This window comes from Besnoitia besnoiti, chromosome I, assembly GCF_002563875.1.
Source record: "Besnoitia besnoiti strain Bb-Ger1 chromosome I, whole genome shotgun sequence".
Classification (NCBI taxonomy): domain Eukaryota; phylum Apicomplexa; class Conoidasida; order Eucoccidiorida; family Sarcocystidae; genus Besnoitia; species Besnoitia besnoiti.
This window is the reverse complement of record NC_042356.1, coordinates 7,423,273-7,444,493: the sequence shown is the minus strand read 5'-3', so window position 1 is coordinate 7,444,493 and position 21,221 is coordinate 7,423,273. Positions and strand designations below refer to the sequence as shown.

Genomic DNA, 21,221 nt, shown 5'->3' with positions numbered 1-21,221 from the left:
GACTATTACGAATGATGCTGCCACATTTGAGAAGAATGCCCGTGATCTGCCGGAGCATACGGCAGCGAGTGGAAGTTGAGAAGTTTGACTTTCGAGATACTGCGACCGCTTTTTCGAGAACATTAACGTTGCGTCAGAGACGCGGTAACCGTTGACGGGTGGCTGCTCATCTTTTCAGGTAAGAGTTGAGTGCTGTCGTTTTTCCCTGTAGACCAGCCCTAAACTTTCCACGACCGCTCTTTTCCAAGGTCGGCTTGTGCTGCAGCGACGATCCGGTAGAGACTTTGTTTCCTGGGATTCCTGCTGACTGCTGGCTGGCGAGGCGAAATTGTTTGTTTCCGCCGCTGCTAACCTAGCGTCGGCTGTGTCTGCCAGCTGGTAGTAGGGCTACTATCGAAAGCGAGCATTTATGCCAGGTGGCCTGAAAAGTGCTTTCGCGTGCCTTTCTTTTACAAGCGCAGGTGCGGGAAGTGTCCCAGCTGTTATGTAGAGGGCATTTATTCTACAGCCGCCGTGAAATTCTCCTGAACTTTGTACTTTACACCGCTTTGTGAGCTTCTGCATCGGTGCCGCTGTCCCTCTGCACGTTGTTTTGTCCACCGAAGTGGTTTCCTGCGCTGCCAAATGCTCCACCGAGGACATTTGTTGTTTTTACCGTATTTATCACAGCGTACGGCATGTAGCATCATTGTCCCTTTGAAGTGCAGAAGTGTGTGGGCCGGGCGCCCGAACGCTTGCGACAGTATCGCGTTTCTCCGACGCCACGTCCACACATAAGTGTATTGTTTTTTTCGTCCCCGTTCAGGGACAGAAAAGAGCTAGCTGCGACGCATGACTGTTCCTGCTCTCATACTCGCGGTTGTCTTTCATGGATGATAAGGCGACGTTATTCCCCCGGGTGGAGTACGATGGCGAACGGGTCCCAGATTATGTCCAACAGAGTCGGTCCGACCCCCCATCGGCTTTACTGCTGCAGAGTGAGGCATGCTACGGAGTAGACCAACGCTCGATTTCGCGACTATCCTCTGCAAGCGGAACGTTGCGGTGGAGCTTCCGCAGGCAAGGGACTTCGCGTGCGCCGTCGAGCGTAGTGAGCTTTGCTTCTTCAGATGCGGGTTCTGCGGTTGGTAGAACAGGGCAGAGAGAGCGCAGTTCTCTCGATTTTCGCGCGATTGCACCTGCTCTGGGCGGAGCGTACTCGTTTGACGGCTCCGGCATCGTGTCGACACGCAGCATACCTCGGAGAGCAACAAGCCGAGGGCCGAGATACGGTGTGTCGAGGGAAGCCAGCCTGCCTTTGCATGGGCCAAAGCTCCGGTCGTCAAGGCCATCCAGAGGAGCTGACACCGGGAATGTTTACTCGAGGGTAAGACGGAGTTACGCCACACCTATACCTGACACATTCGGGGGATCTCTATTCCCCGTCACAGCTCGCGCCCCATATGTCTTCAGCCACGACTTCCTCCGTGTTACCGGACGGGATGAAGGAGGAAATGGAGAGGTCAAGAAACTTGGCAGTGAGCGTCCATCTCTCGCAGCTCGTTTTGTTAAGCAGGTCCATCAAGAGACATGCCATGGGATATATCCCCTATGGGCAGCTGGGTCTATTCTGTGGTTGTGTCTCGTGGGTGCTGTTTTTTTTATATCTGTGGGAGCGTGGCTCATCGTAGAGGATGAGCAACATGTGGAGTGCAAACTTAGCTACGCCGAAAAAACGCTTCAGGAAGGAGGCTCGAAGTACTTGCTGAAGGGAATATCTAGCGCGCATTGCACGCATGACGTTGATGAGCTCAAGGGACAGGAAATCAGTGTTTATGCCGAGTTGGAGCATTTTTATCAGAATGACGCCCAGATTGTGTGGAGCCGGAGCGATCGCCAGCTGGCAGGTGCAATTTTCACAGATCCAAACGACGTCCGTGACTGTGAACCGCTAGCGACTGCTCTGGTAGACAATGTGACGAAAGTCCTTCATCCGTGCGGTGTACTCGCATGGAGCGTGTTTACTGACAAGTATCAGTTTCTGGAAGGCACACCTGATGGCGATAATGATCAGGTTCCAATGAAACCCATACCGCTGACTCAGAACCAAAATGTCCTGCTGAGTTCATGGCAGTGGCGAGACACATACAGAAATCCTCCGGCGAGGGAACGCGCTGCGGTGCTGGACAAAGTATACTTCTGGATGAGTCCCGACGACAACGATGACGGAGAGGACATGTACAAAAGTCGAGAGGAAGCACGTGCTGAACTCCTGGTGGATCGGCTCAACTACGAGGAAGCGGGAGAAATGGTGGAGAACGGCCATTTCATCCAGTGGATGCAGACAGCAGCCCTGGGAACGTTTCGGAAACTGTATGGCAGGCTGGAAGGCCCGCTCAAGCTTCCTGTATCTGCGCACATCACTGTCACGTACGACGTGTCATCGTGGAATGGAAAGAAGGCAATTGTTCTGGTTCAGAATTCTAGATTCGGGGGTCGTTCGCTATTCATTGGTATAGCGTATCTCTCATTCGGATGCCTGCTGACGATGCTGGTATTTTACGTGCTTTGGAAAAAGTGGCAGTACCGCAGAGAGGGAGAGGAAATCCTGGACCTTCGATGGCAGCCAAAGAGCGGCGCCAGGAGGAAAACAAAATGACTTTCCTGGGACGGTATCTTTCGCGGACTCGCCCTTGTTGAGATGCGGAAGAATGTGACGTCAGCCGTGTTATCGGGGAGCCTGCCTGGCTTGCTGCTGTCAGACACACAGTTGTTAGCTTCACACGCGACGGCTGATGCGGCTCCCAAAACGTTTGCTACGTGAGGGATACTATTATAACGTGTACCCTGGCCCACCATGGATTTCGGATAAACTGCATCAGTCTTCTGTTCTGAGGATGAAATATTGTTAGTGCCGCTTCCGACCAAACGTACAGTCCATGCTGTATGTCCTGATCGGCTGCAGGCGAGAACGAGAACTCTCACTGATGTTCATTGGGCCTCACGTTTTTGATGCATGCGCTGCGACTTCAAGAGTTATTTGGTGGCAGGCGAAACCGTCGGATCAAAAGACATGCCTTCCTCTCCTGGATGAGTCCCACATGCTGGTACCCGATTTTTTTAGTCTGTTCATCTGTTCAGACGACGATGGCTAACCGAAGGAAACAGATAACGGGGATAGGATAGCTCATGCAGATATCGCGTAAGGTGCTACGAGGTTGCTGCTGTTACGAAAAGCTTATCCTAGCTGCAGTTCCATCTACGGAGATGACGAAGTACTTGCTGAAGGGAATATCTAGTGCGCATTACACGCATGACGTTGACGAGCTCAAGGGACAGGAAATCAGCGTTTATTTTAGTCACTACCGTGTTTCACACTGCACCACAAAGGCGTAGCCAAATGTCCGTTCTGAGGTGGGTAACCAGGATCTTCACCTGCAGCCGACTATGACATACGGCATGGACTGCACGCTTTGGCTGAAGCGGCACGGCGCCCGCACAGTACAGAGGGGAATTTAGTGCTGCCGTGAGTAGCGCCAGCTTCTTTCCCCTCTGCGCTTTCTGCCATCCGTGATCTTAATCAGCCTGATCGTCTACGCCGTGCGCTGCTCGCCTGATAGGAGCCGGTAGGATGCTTTTGGTTTCGGAAACACAGGGCCTGCCGACATGTTGGCCATATAATAGTGGGGACGCGTCTCATACAGAAACGTAGTAGCAGCTGTTGTCCGCCTGATACTCAATGGGAGGCACTTGCGTTCATGACACGGGGACGACAGCCGGGGCACAGGTTGACGGGCGCCGGGGGATGAGCAAGTGATGGTGCCATAAGTTGACGGCGCTTTCTACCAGCAGATAAGGTCCAGCTGCCAGGTCTTGATCCATTCCGCGATTGATCGTTTGCGTGACCACTTCTACCGGCGTCTGACTCACGCCCGGCTGTCTTGATTTCTAATCACACAGTCGCAACCTGACACTGCCAGCCGACTCTAGGAAGGATGGGAGCGTCAGTGTGCTTGAGATCTACAGACGTAGCCACGCCTATTAGTTGACCTGTTTGAACGTACTACGCAGCAAGCTGCGAGACCAGGCGAGGGCCTGGTTCAGCTTGAGGAGGCAGCACCCTTCGCGTATGCTAGAGCCCGTTGAGCGGGGAGGGTTGCCAGGAGTTGCCTTGCACCGTAGAGTGTTTCTGCACCAGGTACGGAGCACACGTCCAGGAAAGACTTTTTGTTCATCATAGACTGGCACAGTCTCAGTTTGGTATAGCTGCACCTTTGGCATCTCCAACCTTCACTCGGGACGAACCGCTCCCTGCCATTTAGAACAACAGGAATCGCACGGGTCCTGGTGCGTACGACGTTGAATTGCTGCCGATTCGCTGGCCGCGAAATTATAACTATTAGCAGTGCACGCCACATCACAATCGAGTTCGTGCGTTGCTCGACTCAGCTTGTTCTATAGTCACAGTATGATGGCTGTGGTAGCGGATATCAACCAATGCAGCTGCTTGGACAAGCCAGAGAAGCGGTACAAGCATGCTGGCTTTTTCCAAAGGCTATTCCTACAAACTCTCACACAGCCCAGGCACGTGCGGCGATCCGCCTCCGTTTCTCCCGTTGGGCGCTTCATGCCGAGGCATCTGGCACTAGCACGCAACAAGCAATAATAAATATCTGGAAGAAAGGGAACAACCAGGCTCCGCCCGCAAACAGTGATCATCGAGCCATAAGACACCACAAGAATCCTTGTTATGGACCGAACTCCTACTGCGGTGAGGACGCCCCCTATTGTACAGCGCCTTCCGCCAGTCCGTTCTGCAAGATTAACCGACTGTTTCCATTCCCCCGAAGACCCGAATCAGTACACACCACGTTCCAGCAGCGCAACTACATTAAGTGCAGGCAGGCGTGGTTCGGCTTGACACACTGGCTGACGTCATCGCAATCACGGCGGTGGCGCATGACGGAGGGTCCTTTGCAAATCAGCTTGCAGCGGTTGCCACAGACAACACCACTTCAATCTCCTGCACGATACGGTTGAACATGCAGAGAATAACCGAGCATCAACAGTATGCGGTAAACCCGATTTTGTAAGGTAATTGATTCCACGGCAGTCACGACACGTTGGAACGTCCTGGCCACCGCTGTGGACAAATGGAAAGAGCGGACGTGGCATGCGGTTACTCGAGAGATGCTAAGTACAGAACGGGAGATAGTGGTCAGTTTAGGAAGTTACGATGAAACCAGGCAAGTAAAATTGTACACCGATGGCGTTGACCCACTATGCGCTACACCCTACGTAAAACCCAAGCGAAAACCAATGCATCCCAGCCCAACGGGTCGAATACGGGTAACCGGTGGTGATTTGCGATGGTGCAGTCTCAGCCACTAGTTTCTGTTGCTACGCGCTACACACATAGCCTGAAACATGTTTCCACAGGTACTTGGCTTTTTATCATTTAGCCTTGGACGTAGTAAAGCTATCTACGCTCTGACAAAGCACGTTTTTGATGGCCTGTCCTGATGTCGCTGTGGGCGTTGCGGAAATGCTTTCGCGAGTTCCATGCTTACGCGGTGGCGGAAACGGCTCAGCAGTATCCTTTAGGACGACGACCCGCTACATCGCGTTCGCTGCTGTGTCCCGTCCGTGATCTTGTTTTCCATGGCGCCAACTTTTGAATATGATGCTGGAGAGGCGGAGGCTGGTTCTGACGGCGGCGAGCCCGCAACGGTAGCAGCGGAAGGGTTGTCCTTTCGAGATGGGGCAAGCTCGGAAAATGCTGGCACCGTTCGCTCGGACCTTTCCGGGACGCTTCAGTCCCCGTCCAGTGTCACCTTGTCTAAAAGACATGAGGCCGCGAAGCGGGTGCCGTGCAGGGGAGTGAGTTTCTCTAGCAGTCCCATCGCTTCAAGAACCCGGCGACTTGGGGGTCGCTCGGGCTGGTATGGATGCAACTTGACCGGCTCCTACGGGGCGTCGGGTACTCCACCTCTTCGCGCACAGAGAATCGTTGCAAGGAAGGGATCAAGCAGCTATATGGGTTTTGCCTTGGACCGGCAAGGGACACGAAGGAGCGACGACATGACATGTCTCTCTCAGTGTGAACGTGGCACGTGCGGTACAGGCACAACATCGACTCCTCTCAATAATGCTGCTCTGACGACAGGGCTATTCTCCATCCCAACAGCAATAATGGTCCAGGATGATCAGAGATGGAGCTACGGGTTAACGGGAGAAGAGGGCCGATGCAGTGAGGCTTCGCACAGCTCGCTAGCATGTTGGTTTGTCCGGCAGATGCAGGCAGAGACGGCGTACGGCATCAACCCTGTAAGGTCCGCAAAAACAGTTCTGTGGTTATGTGCCGTGAGTGCGTTGTTCTTCATATGCATGGGTGCATGGCTTTTAGTGGAAGATACCCATCATATTGAATGCAAGCTAAACTACGAATACAATGAAGATGGCTCAAGGTATATGCTGAAGGGTATTTCTGGCGCGCACTGTACAAGAGATGTTGCAGAACTGGAGGGTCCTGTGATCAACGTCTATGTTGAGATGCAGAATTTCTTTCAAAATGATGCCCAAGTTGTTTGGAGCCGCAGTGCACGACAGCTTGCGGGCACCATTTTCACCCGACCTGAGGACGTCCGCGAGTGTGAGCCTCTCGTCACTGCCATCGTTGAACATGTACAGAAGGTGTTACATCCGTGTGGAGTGCTTGCGTGGAACGTTCTGACGGATAAGTTTCAGTTCCTGGCAGGAATGCCTGACGGTGACAATGACGAAGTACCTATTGCCTTACTGCCACTCAATCAAGCACAACATGTCTTATTGGAATCATGGCCGTGGCAGGATATGTACAAGAATCCAGCCCGCGACGAACGCGCTGCAGTGCTGGACAAAGTATACTTCTGGATGAGTGCCGACGACAACGCCGCTGACGAGCGCACACATAAAAGCCGAGAGGAAGCACGTGCTGAACTCCTGGTGGATCGGCTCAACTACGAGGAAGCGGGAGAAATGGTGGAGAACGGCCATTTCATCCAGTGGATGCAGACAGCAGCCCTGGGAACGTTTCGGAAACTGTATGGCAGGCTGGAAGGCCCGCTCAAGCTTCCTGTATCTGCGCACATCACTGTCATGCTCGACGTGATGTCATGGAATGGAAAGAAGGCAATTGTTCTGGTTCAGAATTCTAGATTCGGGGGTCGTTCGCTATTCATTGGTTTAGCGTACATCACTCTCGGATGCGTGCTCTCGATGTTTGTGTTCGTGTTACTCTGGAAAATGTGGCAGGGCCCGAGAGGGGGTGAAAAAAGTGGCACCACACGATGGGAGCAGAAATTCAGCAAAGAGAGCGAGAAGATGGACTAACACGATGCATGCGGTATGCGATAGCAATTTCACGGTAATGCGTCTGGGCGACGTTGCGTGAGACACAATACCAGTATTTGTTTCTGCGGGAGACTGCTCCTCGTCAAGAAAACGGGCCCTTCCCTCTAGTATCGGAGAAGCTGGCGCCCATCGGCGCTCCCAGCGAAGTGCTGCGTACCTGGTTTTTCCGACAGATGTGGGCACGTTTAGGGTCCATAGTAGTGAATAGATTGATTGGAGATATCACATGGGCTCATCGGTTCATAAACATCGTGCCGGCGGCCGCAGCCTGACTCTGCTATCCATTTCGCCGCGCCCCCCGTAGTGCAAGAGCGTTGCAACTGTGGACACACGGGTTGTTTTCCTGCCCTGGAATGCGCTCTAGCGGCATTCGAATTTGGTCTCTGATAAGCATCCAAACGTTGACCTGGAGGGTGTCACAGGGCGTGTCGGCGATGCTTTTGGCTGTCAGTTCTATCCCAGTTGATTTGTGGCGACGGATCAGCAACTTTTGTGTGAGACAGCCGAAACACGTCGTGCGTGGTGGCGCGATGGTGTTTGTCGCGCTTCAGTCTTCGCCCTACACCATTAAATCATGAGCCATTTACCGCGCAAACTAGTTCGGCGGAAGCCCGGTCGCGGGCGGTTGTTAGAAGCCACCGAGCGAAGTACTTCACGGGTACCGTTGCATGGCTTTAACTTGGTCTAACCCGTGAAATAGTTCGAGGCTAGAACACAGACAATTCCCCACGAGTTGTGAAGGCGTGGAACGCTGGTGGACATGTAGCGACTACCGTCCCTGCCACACCGGATGCCGTCGTGCACAGACGAAGACTGCGGGATCTTCGTTTGGCTCACACTACCTATTCATGATGCGTCACGATCGCAGCGTGGAGGCCGCTGGGTGAGGATTGGGGACCGAGATAAGAGGCCACCGGTTGAAGGTTAAGAAGTGAGGACTCGAGCTGATCATTTCAAGATGGAGCAAATGCAAATGGATAAAGTAGGCAGCACATAACCCATGCACTTTCCTAATACCACGCGAAGCGTCCTTGCATTGTTGAAGGAGAATGACACGTGATATGCACAGAAATAGAAGAAACAGCTGTTCTGCACGCCTACATACACGTATGAATACAGCTGCCAGGGACAGGATCAATACAGTCAGTGGGGCGTGCCGCAGGAGCATCAAGCGCTTTGTCATTTTTCCATGTTTCATCGGGGCGCATCATGCAAAAACCTTCTCACGGGGCACGTCGGCGTTGTTCGCGAAGTTCCCACCAGGTTTTGTGCTGTGCTGTCCATTCGAATAACGCACCGATGCGACCTGCGTTACTTCACGGGCTGTCGTCTTGGCACAACAGGGCAACACCTCTGAGGATCCAGTGCTCTGGAGAAAGATCTGAACGCAAACTCACGCATGCATTGTGCGAAGTCGTGCACCGCGGTCCACCGTCAAACAGATGCGGAGGCCTTCACCTGTAAAGTCTTCGCAGGCACACATTGCCGAAACTCAGTCGGCTCCCGTAAGCAATCGAACCACAGAGAGAGGAGGTTCGCTTCGGAAAGCATCACAGGGTTTCAGCCGCGGGCACGAAGGGGCTTTTCGTGATTGCAAGAGGCACTCGCCACTGTCCGCCGTCGAAGCGAAACACTCTTGTGCCGTATCGTTGCGTCTTCGGCGCAGGTATCGAGTCGAATGTGCCTGGAACCGCTCGGTCTGCGTTGAGCGCTTTACGTGAGCCTGCCCTCTTGCAATTTAGATCCTCCAGGCGGATATCCGCGGCGGAAGGATGCAGAGTGGAAGGCAGCGAGAAGTGAGTCTGCCTGGGAAGCGGAAGGCTTCCGCGAGCGTTTTGGTTCGCTCTGGGTATCGCAAAGTCTTCACAGCAGCAGCGCGTACGTTTTGCCTGACACTGCTGCGTGTGACAGTGCTTGCGGCTGGCAAGCTGGGGGCTGCGTACCTGTTTGTAGATCCAAAAAGTCAACATAGTTTCCTGTTCCCTTTCGCTCCAGCGTCTTGTAGAGAGGGCACCTACGGGAAACCGGCGCAAAGCATGCAAAACAGAAACCTACAACGGCTGGATGCAGCCTCGTGCTTTTCCTCGCTACTCGTACGCAAACCGACCACAAGCTCCACAGCGTTCCGCGCGCCGGGCGGCGAGGCCGTTGGGTGCGGCGCAAGCATGTACGGCTACCGAGCAGGGTACCGGAGGGGGGGGAGGGGAAAGACTTGAAATAACAGGACCAAAACGTTTTTCAACTAGAAGGGTGCACACTGGCATCTGGGTTTTGGCTGTTGGTAGCTCGTCGGCTACTACGCTCAGTTTGAGGCTGAATCTGGAGCTACACCCTACACTATGACCTGCAGTGCAAGCGAATGCAACTGTCCCCCAGAGAGACGCAAACTCCCCTGGGCTACGGAATCCGCCCTGCCGCCCTGCCTGTGCTCTTCTGCTTTGTGCGTCAGACAGGATGGCGAAAAAAAATGGCATAATGCCTGAGGCCCTGGCATAGGTGCAGGTTTCGCACGCGCGCAGGGCGTGCGCGAACCCAAATCTATTTCCGCAAGGAGAGCATGTGCGAAGGTGCAAAGTTGATAACTGCCTCAAGGCATGAAGACAAGGATCCCTGCCGAGCAAGATCTTTGGCGTACGCATAATAGAAGCGTTCTGCTGGCGGCGGTTCCTCGTCGGTAGCCGCAACGGGCTCGAGTAAAATGACAGGCATAGGAGCCACGGAGACCCCTGGCTCCGCCTCGCATAGCAGTTGCTCTGAAGCGTCCCATCCAGCGCCCTGCGCAGGCAACGCAGTGCCAGTAGTGCAGAAGAAGCAACCTAACGATATCGAGGTTCAGCGCGTGGTGCGTGGGCGCGGACAGCGCTGCGATTCCCGTCCACCCATCCCCTGCCCCCACGCGTGTTCGCCCTAGAGTGGCGGAAGCGTGGACACTTGGCCTGTGGACTAACAGCAGGATGGCACGCCAGGATGTGCTTTCCGAGAGAACCCGACTGCAGATAGATGATTGCGACGCACATACATCGGCGGCTGTGCGCGGACATGCGTCCATTTTCAGGGGCGTGCACCTTCGAGCTGATTATTGGAGACGCTCCGCTGCTTCCGGCGCGCGCGTTCCCTTACCTGTAGAAAAAGTCCGTGGATGTAAATTCCTCTCGGCGGCGGGCCTGCCAACTGGTACGGCGCCCTCTCGTTCGCGACGAGTGCCTTCAGAGCGAGGCTGGCCATCGGCACCTGCGTACACGGTTAACACGCTGCGCGGTGCAGCAATTCGCTGGGGACACGTCTGAAGACGAGGTACCTGAGCAGGGGTCCGCGCCACAGCCTGCCGCTAGACGCGGGTCACCGACCCCACACAACATGCCCTTCCCACACAAAAATAGTTTCTTTAAACCCAAACCCGGGCACCCGCGCGCCCGCGCGCATGGCAAAACCTCTCTGCATGCTCGAGGAAAGTCGTTTCAACTTGAGGGAAGCTTCGCGCAAAACTCTTGGAGTGCAACCCCGACGTGCGCAGCGCCTACGCTGGGGCGCCGCGCGCTCGCCAAACGCGGTAGAAGACGAAGCGAGGCGCGTGACAGAGGGAGATGACGCGGCAAACTTTACATGACGAAGCAGCGACGGGAGGCGCGCGCCGGTGCGCCCAGCGCGCCCCTGCCTCGTCGCCCGATCCAGCTGTCTAGGAGGACATCAGGTGCGAGGCATCTGATGCAGGTGAGCACGTTTCCCGAGATTGCGTTTCATCACCTCACAGGTGCACACGCACGCAAATCGGAATAGGATTTAGGGTTTAGGTTTCGCTGCCGACTCCAACATTAGACAATGCCACCTGACAGGAACTATTCCAGCCATTTTTGTTCCCGCGTGTGTGCAGCGGTGCCCAGCCGCCCCTTGAGAAGGGGGAGGCGGCCACCTGTTGAGTGCGTCGTAAGCTGCACACAGAACACGAGCTTGCTGTTGTTCATCTTGTACGTGCATCGTAGAGTGAGCGAATCCGAAGTCCGCGCGATCTGACCTTGTGCTGGCGGGCGTGGGTCTGAATCGCCGCCGCGAAGAGTGCCTCTGGCCTAAAGAAAGCGGAAATCCAGAACGACTTGGGCGGACCGCGCGTCGCCCAGTCTCGCAGGTGCGCCACCCGTTGAGAGAGGTCTCCGACCCACGCGGCGAGGAGTTTCGTGGAGGCGAAGGCGACAGCCGTCCACGCCGGCGGCACGCGTTGCTCTAGAAGTGCCTGGTGCGTCTCCTCCATCGCGGCGGACATGAGCACGCTCCCGCTCAAAGCCTGCAAACGCAGCAAACAGCACCGCGTCATCAGCGTCCTATGCGGGTGCCCTGCCTACGGTGGGCAGGCACCTCCGCCTCTCCTCGCCGCGACTGACGAGCAGCTCGGCTCGCGGAGAGAATAGGACTATCAGAGGGATGGAAGGCGCGCACACACTGTGGAAAAACGGACAAAACCGACACACGCAACGGCCTGCAGGCGGAGACGCAGGAAGGAGCTATCCATGTGGAAGCTCGCACCCTTCTCGAGCCGCCAAGCGCGCAGGAAACCGCCCCCACCGGGATCACCGTCCACGTCGTATCACTGCATCTGGCAAACATGACCGCATACGAAGACGCGCTGGCAAGTAGATCCATACACGCAGAAGTGATTGGCAACCGCTACGCAGGTAGCTGCCCTGCTGCGAACAGGCCTGGAGCACTCGAGCCTTCTCCACGGGTCGACGTCTCTCTCCATCCACCTTTAGGGTCTAGCGATTGGATTATTATTCAGTTGTGAGCTGCAGAAGGAGCTGCGTGCACGCGTCCCGCGAGGTCGGACCCGCTCCCGCGCCGCAAGCCTTCCCGCGCGGCGCGCTGACCTGTTGAAGCTCGACGAGCGAGGCTCGAACGTGCGTGAGCAGCGCATTGAACTTCGCGATCTCGTGAGATAGGAACACGGACAGAGGCGACAAATCGACCTTCGTCGCGCCGAGTCGGCTGCTTTCAAAGCCTGGCCCGTGCGTCGGCGGGCGCTCCAGCAGCGGAGGAAGTCGACAGACCAGTTCGGCGACAGTTTCTGCCCCCGAGGCGGCCACGTAGCTCGTGCCAGGCGCCGCGCGCAAGCCCGCCCGCATATAAGCCGAGCACAGCGACGCAAGGAGCTCCTTAGCTTCCCTGTCTTTCACTCTGAAATGCGCGGAAAAAGGGAAAGAGACCGACATGTAATGGTGATGCAGGGGCGAGGTGGGTAGTGCGGCACAGCGTGAAATACCTATTCTGCTGCAGGCCTGGGGAGCTTATCAAAACAGATGAGCACACCAGATAAACGCTGCAGTTGAAGCTTTCTAGTCCACCAGCCTACACACACGTAATCCGTATGCGAGATATGCCGCGTACACATACGAATACCTACACCGAATATCTTTGTTTTTCGCCGTTCTTCCAAGCGCTCTCAACACCCAGATGCGACCAGGCCTGGCGAGGTCTCATTAACCATGCACATTTTTCCGGTTTCGTGGGTATGCGTGCAATACTAGCCACCCGCTATGTTCATCGAAGAGAGCCGACAGACAGCAGCGTGCCTGACGAGGACTAGGGCGCGTATCTCTGCAGAGAGCGCTGTATCGGTTTGCCACCAGGTTACAAACATAGGAAGAGTGTGACATTACATGAGACTCGCGTTCTTGTGGAGGCCAAAGACCTCGGGGGATCGTGGACCGGCAAGCTCTCGATGAACTCTAGGTGGCCGTCCAGGGTCTCGGCGTCGGGGATGCGGTATAGCGGCGCTTCGGCGAAGACAAAGTCCTCGCGGAGACTTTCTGGTGACAGCATTCTCCTCAGCAGCGTGTTCAGAGTCCGCAGGTCTATTGCATCCGTCACGCGCCCGCCGTAGTTGATCTCCGCCGTCAGGAGCGTCAGCGCCTCAAACGGAATCTCCGTCGCCTGACCCCCGGCGACGGCGCCGACGTATCCCGCGAGCTGCAGCTGGGAGATCTGCATGCGGGCGTGTTGAAAACAGCACACGACAGAGAAAACGTAGTCGAACGAGATCCTCAGTCAGCTTCTTACAAAAATGAATTACCAGGTTTATTTAGCGAATCTACGCATTCTGGTCATAGCGTGCTTCGCCACCGTTCATCCGGGTCCTTTGGACATCCAGACTACGAGCAGCTCATAGATCTACAGTTCTTGTAGATGTAGGGCCGACCATCTAACCAGTGAGATTACGAAGTTATCGGTCTGGGTTCGTGAGCGAAAAGAACTTGAACCCGGTAAAGGCCTTCAGGATCGAAGAGAAGAAGGAGTGCAGAGACTTCCGCCGCCTCCGCTCAGCCAGGTCCCCTCCTCTTCGGTTTCTGCTCAAACTTCGCCCAGCCCGCGCGCAAGCGGGAGCGGTCGAGGCCCGCATAGCTCACGCGAGCGACTTACTGCGCCGTCCCACGACGTCCACGCGTAGAAGTTGTTCCATCCGAGTGCGCCAAACTTTCTCCGCTCCAAGACGAGGGCGTGGAAGAGCGCCAGACAGAAAAACACGCGCTGGAAGTCCCGCCGCTCCGCGACCGCTGCAAAGGCCCCGCCGACTGTCTCCTCGCGCGCCATGTAAGTCCGCTGCAGACTCGCCCTCACGCCCTGCGCCACGGCGAGCCACACAGACGAAACAGGTGAACGGGGAAGAAGAGACTCGAACTCTCACTTTCATTTTATTTTTTGTTTTTTTCATAAAAAACCTGATTTTTGTCTATGACAAAGGTCTTGTACGCGCCGACCGTCCTCTGAGCGCCACCCCGCGCCCGACATGCAGGACGGAGAAGCAAATTCTTCTCGCATAGGCACGCTCGACGCCCGCTGGCAGTCACCGGGCTCGCGGGAGCGCACACGTCCTAATCAGGCTGCGTAGGGCAGCTGAAGACGCCGCTTCTACGGGGTTCCTAGCCACGTAGACCAGCGGAGCCCCTGCGCACTCATGCGTGTGACCCCTACCAAAGCCCCGTGAAAAGTTTCGCCGCAAATTCACAACTGGCGAAAGTCCAGCTGCGCCTCCCACTGCACACGCCCACGCAGGCCAGGACTAGAAGCATATGCATACACACATATATTTGTTTGTTGGTATATATGTATATATGTTTGTATGCATACATATATATATATTTACATATACGTATGTACGTAAGTATGTATGTAGGTATGTGGGCATATATATGTGTATCCCCGGAGACACGCGCGCATTCACATATACATGTGTGTGGAAGGTGGCTTTTCCTTGAGTGGACTCACAGCGGGCGCTTCACTGGTGATTGTTATGGCTGAGCTGAGCACGGAGGCAGGGAAGGAGGCGGAGGGCATGGACGTGAGGAAAAGGCGGAAGTTGGGATGCACCGGAAAGCTACGCATTTCTTCGTGGAGCCTCTGCAGCGTGGGCGCGAACGACGGCGCCAAATGACAGTTTTGCAGGCACACCCAGTAGCCTTTCTCTCTGAACAAACACACACCGCGTGAGTCCACAAGCCCCTGCGACGTAGGCGCTCGCATCACCCAGGCTCGAGAAAGAATCGGCCTCGTGGCGGAGAGAGGAACACAGACGACACAAAGAAGGCCCCGCCTCCAGGGGTCTGGAAGCAAAGGCCACAGGTGAATCAGCAACGCCGTTGCACCGAAGGAGGCGAAGAGCGGTGTTGCACGCCTCTGCACGCTTCGCTTCCTCTGGCGATGCTCCTGCCGAGGCGTTCGCTTCAGGCTTCCTTCTGGCCTTTGCGTGTGCTGCGTGCAAGCTGCATCGTGCCGCCATTGCCCTCGTCTCCGCGGTCGTCGATGATCTCCTACTCTCGTGGCCTTCGACCTTCGTTTCGCTTGTGACTCCTTCCGCCTCTTCCCTTTTCGTCGCTGACTGCGGCGCGCCGCGCCTCGCTCTGTTTTTTTCGAGACTTGCTCCGTCTGTCAAGCGCGACTTTCGGGTTTCGCTGTTTTTGCTTTCGGTTTCTCCCGTTCCACTTTTCCCGCATTTCGGCTTTACCGTGTGCCAGTTTTCCCGCGTTTCGGTTTGCTCGTGCTTCAGTTTTCTGCCTGCTTGCCTGGCGTCCTGAACGAGAGCTTCGGCGCGCGGCGCCTGTCCCTGGCCAAGAGACACCTGGCGGAGCCTCTGGGGCGGCAGCCAGGCTTCTGCGAGGTGTCTGATCTCGTCTGTGGGGTCGACGCCCGGCGAGAGCAGGAAGAGCAGCGGCGTCTCCGCGCTGCTGTCTCGAACAGCCTCGCCCAGCGACCGCGGTGGGGGTCCAACGAACTCGGGGCCGAGCTGCCGCCGCACGTAGGCGCGACAAGCCTCCACGAGATCCGCTGGCCTGCAGGCGCGCGCCGAAGCGACAGCGAACACCGACGCGCAGCTGGAAGGTGCGTAGCCGCGGAGCCCAGAGACGCAGGAAACAGTGAGAGCAGAAGTCGCGCGTGCCGCGCCGGGAAGCCGACATGAACTCGCAGAGCCCATGTGGAGTCACAGCGATGCAGACGCTAGTCACGCAGAGGTCGCCGTCTCCAGCCGACTCCGAAGGACCTTCTACGGAGTTTTTCTTCTGCCGATCTCCGGTGGCTGCAGGTGCAGGGCGCACCTGAGAGTGCTCTTCCCGGGGGCTGTCTCGGCGGGTCCGGCGCGGCTGCGGCCTCGCGAGAGGAACTCGACGAGGCCGGCGGCGCAACACTCTGGTCTTACTTGAGCGCTTTCACGAGAAGCACAGTCTGCAGGGGAGAGAGTTTCTTGTCGAAGCCGTTGGGAAGCGCGGAGCCGAAGTCTGCGTCGGAGCTGACGAGCTCGCGCCAGGCTTCTGAGTCGGCGACGATCGCGTCGAGGAGGCCTGCGAAGGCCCCGCTGGTGCCCTCCAGGGCCTTCAGCGCCTGGTAGCGCCGATCCGACAACCAAGCGAGTTTTTGGCTTTTCTGTGGGACGAGACACACACAAGCAACGCCTCCGCGCTAGACAAGGATGCACACCTGCTCAAGAGCCGATCTGACGAAACTTGCGCAGCGTTTCTGAGTCGCTTCACATCGCCTGGCGGCCTGATGTCGGCGGGCGCCCCTTGCGCACATGCGGGAAATGTGCACCTGGGCTTCCCCAGCCGCGACGGGTCTCCACAGGGGGAGGCCTCACAAGCGCGCGACTGACTCAGATGCAATTGCAACGCGGCTGCCGCCAGAGCGGTCAGCGTCCAGGCTCATATTTGTTTATAGTGAGGCATGTGCCTGCATGCAAAACGTGTGTGGGAGCGTTAGGTCGAGCTGTTTCGAGAAACGTGGATGTCGCAGTGAGGAATCCAGAGTGTCTCTGGATGCCTCTGCGTAAGGTTAACACGCCTTTTGGCGGTCACTTCGCCTCGCGTCTCCCTGTATCTTTGTCGACATGTATATTCAAGCATCTACGTATATACATGTAATTGCTCATTCGAGCCGCTCCCGAGCCATTTAAGGCCTCTTCTTAACCGTCAAGCGTCGCACTGGCGCACGGCCGTTTATTCGTTTTTAGTTTCAAGGTCGGTGCTGCGCGCCGTTTCACTGTCACTCCTGCCACGGCTGCGCATGCGTCACGCCCCCGCTGACGGCCGCAGAGTTCTAACCGCGCCACGTGCATCGAAGGGAGTCCCCTTCCGAGGGGAGGGTCCTCGTGATGTTTTGACGCTGTAAGACATCGTTCCGCCCCTCCATGCCCCGTAAGCTCAACGGATGCGTAGCAATCACGTCCGCTGACGCAGGAGGCTGTAGGCCTCGAGGCGCTTTTTGAAGCCAACCTTCGCTCGGCGCTAGGCGAGCACTTACTTCATTCGCGAGCGCAGCGTCTTCTGGGCATGCGGGTCCCTCGCCGCCACGAGTGAGGAACTCGACCTCCTCCGGCGATGCGCCCCCGCTCGCCTCGTCCATCGCCAGAGCGAGGAGGAAGGCGAAACACATCTTGTGGTGCTCAAACAAGCCTCGACAGGTCTTCCGAAACACCTGCAGGGTAAGCTCTCGCTGCAGCAAAGCTACCCGCCGCGCGACGTCGCCGCTCTGCAACGACCGCGCGGAAAAAAAAAACCGGAAACCGCCCACCGCGCACTCAAATATGGCCTCTCTCCCGTGGAGGCAGCTCTATATACGCATATCTATATATACGTATATTTATATTCATGTATATATTTATGTGTGGATTTGTGGACCTGAAAGCGGTAGCTCGACGTCAGTTGGGTACGCACGCAGACGGAGTCTCCTCCCGCCGCAATGACGGCAAGAACCGCCTATGTGCAAGTGGCATACAAACACGACTGCAGTTGTCAGTCTAGAGTGTCGCAGGATTCCATAAATAAATATATAGAGAGATAGATAGATATACAGATGTATAGGTGTATAGATAGATATTCATATGCAAAAAGTGCACTAGGTGACTCGCACCAATCCAACTCCAAATAAAGATACCTGTCTGCCTCGGAGTTCGCAGCATCCTTGGACTGATATAGATATATGTGAATACGCATGTCAATGTGCGGATGCATGGATATGCATTGGGTATGAGCCTATAAGCGGTATAAATGATTTTGCTGTCGCGTGTCTGCGCACCTGGGGCTCTGTCGAAAGGATCTGCTTGAAGATCTTGAGGAAGGAGGGAAGGGAGTGTCGGTACATGTCATGCAGGCGAGCGAGCGACTCGACGACTGCGAAGAGTAGCGCGCCGCGAGCCGCGACGCCGCGAAAGTTCGCGCGAGCCTTCTCTAGAGTCTCTGCGGTCTCCACCGCCTCGCGCATCCTCGCCTCAATCACCTGCGAGGTCGCCCGCGAGGCCGCCAGAGTGTCGACGAGCGTGTCGTGGGCAAGCAGATTTCCAGTCGCGCCAGCGAGGAGCTGAAGGGAACGGCGCAGCGTGCGAGACTACCTCTAAGAGGCGCGGGCAATCTAGCTCGACATCGAAACGGTGCAAAGGCGAAGCAGGCGGAAGCATGCTCCTCTTCGTCCGCTGACGAGACGCGCGCCGCGCGCGGCGCCAGCCAGACGCCGAGAGGCTAACGCAAGAGCGGCGCTACAGAAGAATCCGGTGCTCGCGGGTGTGCCTTGCAAACAAAAGCTTACAGGGTCAAATGTATACAAGAATATATAACCGATGGTTTCAACTAAGATGCACAGATGGAAATAATGAATGCGCACATGCATACGTGTAAACATTATTGAAGAAGAAGCGCTTGCGCGTGAAGAACTACCTTTAGAATTTGGTCTTCGATGAGGCGTTTCTGGCGTTCGTCCTCGGCGATCGCGCGCGCGAGTCGGTCGCGCTCATCCTCCAGCTCAGGGCGTTCGCGCCTCACAACTTCAATCAGCAATTGCTCTTCGAGGGCTGCAGAGGTGACTGCGAAGTTGATGACTGTGACCCGCGCGAAGACGGCCGGGCTGAAGGCGGGGTTCGCGTTGGAGGTAAAGAAAAGGAGACGAAAGTCGCGGTGTCTGCGCACCTGCTGGTCGCCGACGCAAATCAGAGGCGGCGCCAAGCCCTCCGCTTGCGTCTGCGTGCGGCACATAAGACCAGCGCATTCACGTTTCACTTGATGCACCCAGTATGACGGTCATGAAGGTCACAAGAGAACTTTGATCCGGGCAACAAAGACACTCAACTTATTGCTTGCGATACCAGCTACTGAAGAGACCCCGGCGAGCACGGAGAGAAGACAGGCGTGAGCAGACAGCCGATTTCGTCTTCGGGTCGGCTCGCCGCAGACCTCTTCGACGGTCTACGGGCGCCTCGCTTATAGTGTAGGGCGCTGCTGCAGCGCGCGGCGAGGTCGCCTTCGTTGCCATCCAAACTCTTTCACTCTTGTCGGCGCTGGGTGGGCGTCGTGGAGCGAATGAAGGAAGCCAATGTAGCTCCTCGAATGCTGAATATGAATCGGATTACGAGGTACAGATACCCAAGGCCTTTCTGATTACTGTCCGCCGCCGCCCCACTGGATGCGGGGCGGTGTCTCGGTTTAGCTTCCCCCTTCCGCAGCTTGGTTCAGCTTGCGATCTCCTGCCACCGCGATTGAACCTGAATTATGTGCCTCAGGCGCTGCGTGTAATCCCCTCGATCTGCACTCGGCAGGCTGCTGCTTCATCCGCGCTCACCGAACTCACAAGAAGGGCGTCGAGGGCGTGCTCCAGGACGTCGTCGCGGAGCTCGACGAGGACTTGAGTCCCGACGCTGGCGGCCGCCACGAGCTGCTGGAGGAACTTGGGTTCGTCTGCCTTCAGCTCCAGCAGCGGCGGCGCGGCCTCTCTCTGGGCGCATAGAGCAGCCTCTTGGCCATGGGCACTCGATCGCTCGCCTCCCCCCTCGCACGGCGTTATTATCAGCGCTGGACTCGGCGTCGCTGGGCCGCCGCTGAGCAGGCCCTCGCGCGGGGAGACGCCGGAGGAGCCGTGCGAGGCCGGGGGCGAAAGGCGCCGAAGGGGAGTGGAACGCAGAGACTGCGCAGGCGCTTGGAGAGCTGCGCCCGCGCGTGCCTCCGCGGCGCCTGCGTCGGTCTCGCCGCTGCAGCTGAGCGTTTCGTCGTCGATCCCCGCGCGTGCGGGCGACTCTCGGTCTTCCTCCGGCTTCTCTCGCGAGGTCTCCGCGGCGGCAGCCAGGCCTTCGCTGCGCCCTTGGGGGGGCTGGGCGCCAATCAGGGTCGCGCTGGAGCCCAGCCGCGCGCGCGGCGCGGCGCCCGCCGTCTGCCGCAGCCACTTCTGCGCCTGCCCCTGCGGGTCGACGAGCAGCGGACAGCGCCCGCGGCAGAGGCAGCGCGTGGCAATGACCGCGTTCTCCAGACTTCGCTGATTCCCAGGTAGGCCAGCCAGAGTCATTTCGCGCACCTCGTCCTGCGACGCGAGGCTGCCCACGAGCGAGAACGATGCCGACACGCGGACCGCCGCCGCGCGGCACTGCGCCGTCCACTGCGCCGTCAGGGCCTTGCGGTACGCGCTGGTGAATGGGCCCCCGTACGCGACCAAGCCTTGAGAAGCGGACGCAAACAGCCGGTGAAAGCGAACTGTAATCTAGGCATAGCCTTTTCGGCGCGCGGCAGATCCGCGTATTCGTCCAGGTTGAGATACCAGTACGTATACATACATATACGTAGATATGCATCTGTATATATAATTGCACGCGCACCCGCGGATACCCGCATATAGATAGATTTATGTATAGGTTTATATATTGTGTGTAATGCGGAATGTATCGATCGTCATCTCACCTGCCGCCAGGAGCATGTCTCCTGAAAGGGTTTCCGAGTTTTTTTCGAGTTGCGTTGCTTCGGCAGCCCACCGGACGGCCTCTGTGGCGACGCCGCGGATGAGTTTCTCCGCGCGCGCGAGGCGCACCTGAGTCTCAGCGATCTGCTCTTGGAGCTCCTCCGCGCGTTGACGCGAAGCTTCTATTTGGCCTTCCAGCTTGCGAATGCTGCACACGCGCCGGAAATCCCAAAACTCAAGTCCAGCGCCTGCGCGCCTCACGCCACGCTCGCGTCCTCTTTCGCTCCAAGCTGCCGCCCTCCGCGCACATCTCTTGCGCATGCACTGAGAGGCGGCTTTTTCACTCCCCGATGCGTGTTCGTTTCCGACACCAGGCTGCCGACGTCGCCGCCCCGGTTGTGGCTTGCCCTCGTCTTCGTTTGTATGTCGACTTCAACCTTGAATCGTAAACCCGATATACTTTTCTGGTTTCAGATTTCGGTTTTTGCGACCTGTCCGCGATCGCGTACCTAGCCTCGACTTCGTCCACCGCCGCCTGCTTCTCGGCGTGCTTCTCTTCAGCTGCCCGAAGCGCGACCTCCGCCAGCGCGAGCTGCTCCTTCTTCGGCTCCATCTCGCGCTGAACCTGCGAAAGGAAAGAATAAAAAATGCAGTATCGTCCT

General features: G+C 56.8%; 3 protein-coding genes across 3 annotated transcripts in view; 2 read left to right on the top strand and 1 right to left on the bottom strand.

Annotated features, from left to right (window-relative positions):
- Positions 1-868: 868 nt before the first annotated feature.
- BESB_010450 (uncharacterized protein) lies at positions 869-2,638 on the top strand (the record flags this gene model as incomplete). Its single annotated transcript, XM_029359799.1, has 2 exons — positions 869-1,271; positions 1,431-2,638. The coding sequence occupies 2 exons, from the start codon at positions 869-871 to the stop codon at positions 2,636-2,638; spliced, it is 1,611 nt and encodes a 536-aa protein (XP_029222712.1).
- Positions 2,639-5,640: 3,002 nt separating this feature from the next.
- On the top strand, positions 5,641-7,350 carry BESB_010440 (uncharacterized protein; the record flags this gene model as incomplete). The annotated part of the gene is made up of 1 exon (XM_029359798.1): positions 5,641-7,350. The coding sequence occupies one exon, from the start codon at positions 5,641-5,643 to the stop codon at positions 7,348-7,350; it is 1,710 nt and encodes a 569-aa protein (XP_029222711.1).
- A 1,337-nt stretch (positions 7,351-8,687) lies between these two features.
- The window catches only part of BESB_010430 (uncharacterized protein), a gene marked incomplete at both ends in the record, with an annotated part of 33,715 nt that continues 21,181 nt past the window's right edge, over positions 8,688-21,221 (bottom strand). The window contains 17 exons of the mRNA XM_029359797.1: positions 8,688-8,752; positions 9,315-9,385; positions 10,007-10,146; positions 10,492-10,602; positions 11,384-11,650; positions 12,231-12,537; positions 13,052-13,344; positions 13,780-13,980; positions 14,626-14,820; positions 15,416-15,686; positions 16,052-16,275; positions 17,149-17,376; positions 17,923-18,204; positions 18,558-18,857; positions 19,456-20,321; positions 20,562-20,767; positions 21,069-21,184. Of these exons, the coding sequence (XP_029222710.1) occupies positions 8,688-8,752; positions 9,315-9,385; positions 10,007-10,146; positions 10,492-10,602; positions 11,384-11,650; positions 12,231-12,537; positions 13,052-13,344; positions 13,780-13,980; positions 14,626-14,820; positions 15,416-15,686; positions 16,052-16,275; positions 17,149-17,376; positions 17,923-18,204; positions 18,558-18,857; positions 19,456-20,321; positions 20,562-20,767; positions 21,069-21,184 (4,143 nt within the window). The remainder of the gene's footprint in view (positions 8,753-9,314; positions 9,386-10,006; positions 10,147-10,491; positions 10,603-11,383; positions 11,651-12,230; positions 12,538-13,051; positions 13,345-13,779; positions 13,981-14,625; positions 14,821-15,415; positions 15,687-16,051; positions 16,276-17,148; positions 17,377-17,922; positions 18,205-18,557; positions 18,858-19,455; positions 20,322-20,561; positions 20,768-21,068; positions 21,185-21,221) is intronic.